Genomic DNA, 7,071 nt, shown 5'->3' on the forward strand with positions numbered 1-7,071 from the left:
CCCGCCCATAGTTTCGAGAACAATCTCGAGGAGATTCAGGTTAATCACAAGACGAAACCCATGCGACTTCACCCATCCCTTCTGCCATACTGTGTTGCAGAAATAAAAGAAATAAAAAGACACATCCACGCGTCTCGTCTTCATTAATACGGCAGCATCGTGGAGATGAAGACAGTCACTGTTGTGACACCCGTCACATTGGTGCCGTGACCCGGATCACAAGTGACTCTCCACTTCGGACCGGGACCGCGATGCTGCACAATGAAGACGCTGTGCAGTCCCATCACTCGGTGGACGGTGTGTCGACCCCCGTTTTGGAAATACGTGTAGTGTGTTAATTGTCTGAGCTGCTGTTTTGCAATTAGTGTGCTTTTTTTTTTCACGTACGTGTTTTTGTGTGTTAAGTCTAAGAATGAGCTCCTTACAAGTAACAAGTAGCACACCTTTGAATGAGTGTGTTGGTAGAGGTAGAGGCTTCCCAACCGTGTAACAGTTGTGTAGTGCAATCCAGAGTGGTGTAGGTTGTACAGAGGGGAATGGGCAGGTTCAAGCTGAGGCCACTTATGTTAGTGGGGACAGAGTTCCTTCCCAGACCCAGTGCAGTGCATCTACGACGAGCGCACAGACCACTGATACACCAGCAACAGATACCTTTCTCCAGTCTGTCACAGTTATGTAGTGCTATGCAGGGTGATGTTTGTACAGAGGAGAATGGGCAGGTGCGAGCTGAGGCCACTTATGTTAGTGGGGACAGAGTTCCTTCCCAGACCCAGTACAGTGCATCTCCAACGAGCGCACAGACCCTGACACACCGGCGACAGATCCCTTACTCCAGTCACCTGACGTAGTTGGTCAGATGAGTGACATAATTAGACAGCATTTTTGTACATCCTTGCCCGATAACCTTGTCTATTTTGCCTGTTGGTCTTTCTGTTGTCTTCCGTGTGTATGTTGCCTCACTTCTGCATAATTTAAGGGGGGTGTATGTAACGGAGTTGTGCGCTTAGATTATTAAATTATGAAGGAAGTGACGCAACGGCGCACAGTGTGGCACTATGTCCCGCCCATAGTTTCGAGAACAATCTCGAGGAGATTCAGGTTAATCACAAGACGAAACCCATGCGACTTCACCCATCCCTTCTGCCATACTGTGTTGCAGAAATAAAAGAAATAAAAAGACACATCCACGCGTCTCGTCTTCATTAATACGGCAGCATCGTGGAGATGAAGACAGTCACTGTTGTGACACCCGTCACACATACAAGAGGATCAAGGTATTAAGCCTCGATCTGTACATATGTACTCATTAGGGGTTGGGGGCCTGCTTTATCCAGAGCTAAAGTGAGCAAATGTGACAGAATGTCATAGAGAGAGAGAGATACACACAAAATTGTTGTACGTGGAACAAAAAAAAAACATTTCACAACGAAAAAAAGAAAACAATAATTATTAAAAAGAGTATAACTGTTTTTAAAAGTAAGTTTGGCCTCATAAAACGGCGCATTATTAAAACAGCCAAGAACATGGTTAAAAAACAACAATAGGAAAACGCTTCAAATTAATGTGGGTGGAGTCATGCGTTGAGGTCCAGGCGACGTTGAGCCTCGTCTCACCCTGCGCTCAAAATTTCAAGGGCTCGACAACAGGAGTAAAGCAGTGACGTGCGGTGAGGTTCATGGCTGGTGAGGCACTGACGTCATCATAGTCAGATTAACAAACATATGAACTCTACAGAGTAGTTTATTCACCATTTAATTGGCAACAGTTAACGTATTTTGTTTAAAATTTCATGTCAGCATTCTTTATATATACAAACTGTAGCAAAGAAAAAAATAATTTAAAAAACGTTTTTATCGTGTTACCTTTACTTGTAAATGAAGTCCATGCGCCGCTCCTTCTGAAGAAAGACATTGATAACTTCTTTGTAGAAGCCTTCCTTATCTTTCTTCAGTTTTAAAAGTCTCTCTGTCTCAACGGAGATCACTGCCAGTGAAGAAAGTCGTCCTTGATCAGTCCTGTTCCGACTGTATGTTTTCAGTCTTTTCAGTGCTGAGAATGACAATCCCGTCTACTTCTACAGCAACAAATGGGGCTGCACCGTTCTCCCTTTTAATGTCATTTCTAATGACATCACCAACGGCTTCAATTAAATCGTTCTGTATTCTGTTTCACAGGCTAGAACATATAGTGGATGTCCCAAAATGACTCGCTAGCCTGTCATCTTTCTGAGCGAAAGCATGTAATAGTTCAACATAGTTGCCACGATTAGCAGAGCCTTTTCTTTCATCATTTCCACGAAATGCCAGCTGTTGTTTGGCAAGGAAGCAGGTGGCATTGATGAGATCTTTTAAAATCTCCCGGTTCTCCTTTACCTTAGCATTGTGGATGCTGATGTTGAGTCTTCGCTCATGTTTGATGAGGCTCAGTTGTAAAATTTTCAGGTCGCAATATCCCATTTGAGTCCAGACATTGTCACAAGTTGAGAACAGAAGGCAGGAAAAGCAGAAAAGGCGGTTTCTTGCCTTTTCGTGTGTACCAGTCCGCCTGAAAAGAGCGAGTATTGTGTACCGTTGTCTGAAGCAAACCTTTTAGCTCTGGTGTTGGTCTTCCTTTAATTATTACCTCCTGCTTCGATTGAAAGTCCAGTTTAGAAAATTCTTTCAATTTAGATATGTGTAACGGAGTTGTGCACTTAGATTATTAAATTATGAAGGAAGTGACGTAACGGCGCACAGTGTGGCACCATGTCCCGCCCATAGTTTCCAGAACAATCTGGAGGAGATTCATGGTGAGTCGCAATTTTCTGTTGGTCTCGATTAACGCGCATTTTCATGACAATATCTTATTTTGTTTCCCCTTTTATACTGTCTAGTGTTATCTAATTAGTTCCCTTATTCATTTTGAGTCCAGATTACTTATTGTGTCATCATTTACTTCACGTTTTGTCGAGTGGAACTTTGAAGCACATGTGCTTCATAGTGCTTTTATGTTGCGCAGTTAATCACAAGACGAAACCCATGCGACTTCACCCATCCCTTCTGCCATACTGTGTTGCAGAAATAAAAGAAATAAAAAGACACATTCACGCGTCTGGCCTTATTAAGACGGCAGCATCGTGGAGATGAAGACAGTCACTGTTGTGACACCCGTCATATGTAATCCTCCATTCTGAAAGTGAGGCCAAGCAACACGGAAAAATGACTGCAGGGTTGCACTTGCTAACTGTTTACTGTAACTTGCTGTCCCTAATTCTATTATTCTGCAGCCATGGAGTCGGAAGTATCTCTGGAAACACAAGCGCCCCCTGTCATGAGGCCGGAGAACTGTTTTCCTCACCTACGCACAGCGTTTTGATAAAAATAAAACAAAATAAACACTGTAGTACAGTGTTTATAATATACAGTGACTCTACATTGTACAGCGAGACCTCAACTTACGAACTTAATTGGTTCCCAGATAGAGTGTGTAAGGTGAAAAGTGTGTATCTCAAAAAAAAATTCCCATAGGAAACCATTAAAATGGGAATAATCCGTTCCCGGGTTTCCATAAAATATACTTTTCAACTAAATAAGCCTTAAAACTACACATAACATACCTTATTCTATGTATAATAAATGTGCTATTGTATTGTAATGAAAGAAATACACTGCATTGTATCATAAAGTCACTTTATTTACAACATTTATGGCTTGATGGAATGGCGTTGGAGGTCGAAGGTCAAAGGGAATTGCTGTTTGGAAAGAGGCGCATTACATGAGGACTGTAATTAAAGAAATAAACTGTACTGTAAAATAGAGTTTTATTTACCTTTTTGATGGTCGTTGATGGCTTATGGAAGGAGAAGCCTCGATCTGTACATATGTACTCATTAGGGGTTGGGGGCCTGCTTTATCCAGAGCTAAAGTGAGCAAATGTGACAGAATGTCATAGAGAGAGAGAGATACACACAAAATTGTTGTACGTGGAACAAAAAAAAAACATTTCACAACGAAAAAAAGAAAACAATAATTATTAAAAAGAGTATAACTGTTTTTAAAAGTAAGTTTGGCCTCATAAAACGGCGCATTATTAAAACAGCCAAGAACATGGTTAAAAAACAACAATAGGAAAACGCTTCAAATTAATGTGGGTGGAGTCATGCGTTGAGGTCCAGGCGACGTTGAGCCTCGTCTCACCCTGCGCTCAAAATTTCAAGGGCTCGACAACAGGAGTAAAGCAGTGACGTGCGGTGAGGTTCATGGCTGGTGAGGCACTGACGTCATCATAGTCAGATTAACAAACATATGAACTCTACAGAGTAGTTTATTCACCATTTAATTGGCAACAGTTAACGTATTTTGTTTAAAATTTCATGTCAGCATTCTTTATATATACAAACTGTAGCAAAGAAAAAAATAATTTAAAAAACGTTTTTATCGTGTTACCTTTACTTGTAAATGAAGTCCATGCGCCGCTCCTTCTGAAGAAAGACATTGATAACTTCTTTGTAGAAGCCTTCCTTATCTTTCTTCAGTTTTAAAAGTCTCTCTGTCTCAACGGAGATCACTGCCAGTGAAGAAAGTCGTCCTTGATCAGTCCTGTTCCGACTGTATGTTTTCAGTCTTTTCAGTGCTGAGAATGACAATCTCGTCTACTTCTACAGCAACAAATGGGGCTGCACCGTTCTCCCTTTTAATGTCATTTCTAATGACATCACCAACGGCTTCAATTAAATCGTTCTGTATTCTGTTTCACAGGCTAGAACATATAGTGGATGTCCCAAAATGACTCGCTAGCCTGTCATCTTTCTGAGCGAAAGCATGTAATAGTTCAACATAGTTGCCACGATTAGCAGAGCCTTTTCTTTCATCATTTCCACGAAATGCCAGCTGTTGTTTGGCAAGGAAGCAGGTGGCATTGATGAGATCTTTTAAAATCTCCCGGTTCTCCTTTACCTTAGCATTGTGGATGCTGATGTTGAGTCTTCGCTCATGTTTGATGAGGCTCCGTTGTAAAATTTTCAGGTCGCAATATCCCATTTGAGTCCAGACATTGTCACAAGTTGAGAACAGAAGGCAGGAAAAGCATAAAAGGCGGTTTCTTGCCTTTTCGTGTGTACCAGTCCGCCTGAAAAGAGCGAGTATTGTGTACCGTTGTCTGAAGCAAACCTTTTAGCTCTGGTGTTGGTCTTCCTTTAATTATTACCTCCTGCTTCGATTGAAAGTCCAGTTTAGAAAATTCTTTCAATTTAGATATGTGTAACGGAGTTGTGCACTTAGATCATTAAATTATGAAGGAAGTGACGTAACGGCGCACAGTGTGGCACCATGTCCCGCCCATAGTTTCCAGAACAATCTGGAGGAGATTCATGGTGAGTCGCAATTTTCTGTTGGTCTCGATTAACGCGCATTTTCATGACAATATCTTATTTTGTTTCCCCTTTTATACTGTCTAGTGTTATCTAATTAGTTCCCTTATTCATTTTGAGTCCAGATTACTTATTGTGTCATCATTTACTTCACGTTTTGTCGAGTGGAACTTTGAAGCACATGTGCTTCATAGTGCTTTTATGTTGCGCAGTTAATCACAAGATGAAACCCATGCGACTTCACCCATCCCTTCTGCCATACTGTGTTGCAGGTAATAATTGCTTCATTTCGTTGTTCATTCTGTTTTGTTATCTACAATGTTTTGCATATTGAGAACAATCTCGAGGAGATTCATGTTAATCACAAGACGAAACCCATGCGACTTCACCCATCCCTTCTGCCATACTGTGTTGCAGAAATAAAAGAAATAAAAAGACACATTCACGCGTCTGGCCTTATTAAGACGGCAGCATCGTGGAGATGAAGACAGTCACTGTTGTGACACCCGTCATATGTAATCCTCCATTCTGAAAGTGAGGCCAAGCAACACGGAAAAATGACTGCAGGGTTGCACTTGCTAACTGTTTACTGTAACTTGCTGTCCCTAATTCTATTATTCTGCAGCCATGGAGTCGGAAGTATCTCTGGAAACACAAGCGCCCCCTGTCATGAGGCCGGAAAACTGTTTTCCTCACCTACGCACAGCGTTTTGATAAAAATAAAACAAAATAAACACTGTAGTACAGTGTTTATAATGTACAGTGACTCTACATTGTACAGCGAGACCTCAACTTACGAACTTAATTGGTTCCCAGATAGAGTGTGTAAGGTGAAAAGTGTGTATCTCAAAAAAAAATTCCCATAGGAAACCATTAAAATGGGAATAATCCGTTCCCGGGTTTCCATAAAATATACTTTTCAACTAAATAAGCCTTAAAACTACACATAACATACCTTATTCTATGTATAATAAATGTGCTATTGTATTGTAATGAAAGAAATACACTGCATTGTATCATAAAGTCACTTTATTTACAACATTTATGGCTTGATGGAATGGCGTTGGAGGTCGAAGGTCAAAGGGAATTGCTGTTTGGAAAGAGGCGCATTACATGAGGACTGTAATTAAAGAAATAAACTGTACTGTAAAATAGAGTTTTATTTACCTTTTTGATGGTCGTTGATGGCTTATGGAAGGAGAGTCACCTTCCATAAGGACTGTTGGTAACTTAACCTCTGGTGCTGTTCGGTCGTGTGCTTCCGCCGAAGATCACTCCGCCGTGGTGGGTGTGTATTATGAAAATAGTGCTTAATATAAGGTTTAATTTTCATAAATTTGACGTTTGTAAGACGAAAAGTTTGTAAGATAAGGTGTTTGTAAATTGAGGTCTCACTGTATACACCAGCTAAACTGTAGAAATTTAGTTCATATACTAAACGTGTTTGAACGCTTTAATAGCGATATGCAGAAGGACAGCAATGCGGTCTCACTGCAGAGCAAGCCAGCACAGTAAGCATAGTGATTGCGCAATCCATGGTGAGGTTCAGCCGGCTGGTGCCTCACCGCTCGTCTCTACTTAGTATTTGAACGGTAAATGTGAAAAAAAAATCATAAAACGGTGAAGTTAAATGGACAAGAACTTTAAAGTACAAATCACTAAATACATATAACTGTTTAATTTATTTTTTCATTTGATATTTCCATGACAGCTCTCCATGATGA

The 7,071-nt window shown here is 40.8% G+C and overlaps 1 protein-coding gene across 2 annotated transcripts in view; it reads left to right on the top strand.

Annotated features, from left to right (window-relative positions):
* LOC148899316 (beta-4C adrenergic receptor-like) overlaps positions 1-688 on the top strand; it is a 182,361-nt gene extending 181,673 nt beyond the window's left edge. For both annotated transcript variants that reach the window (XM_088994490.1, XM_088994491.1), the window contains one exon: positions 101-688. In XM_088994490.1, the coding sequence (XP_088850616.1) occupies positions 101-338 (238 nt within the window). In that variant the 3' untranslated portion in view covers positions 339-688. The remainder of the gene's footprint in view (positions 1-100) is intronic.
* Positions 689-7,071: the final 6,383 nt, after the last annotated feature.

The sequence above is a fragment of the Hippocampus bargibanti genome, linkage group LG04 (assembly GCF_051943395.1).
Source record: "Hippocampus bargibanti isolate YZ-2025 linkage group LG04, ASM5194339v1, whole genome shotgun sequence".
NCBI classification, from domain to species: Eukaryota; Metazoa; Chordata; class Actinopteri; order Syngnathiformes; family Syngnathidae; genus Hippocampus; species Hippocampus bargibanti.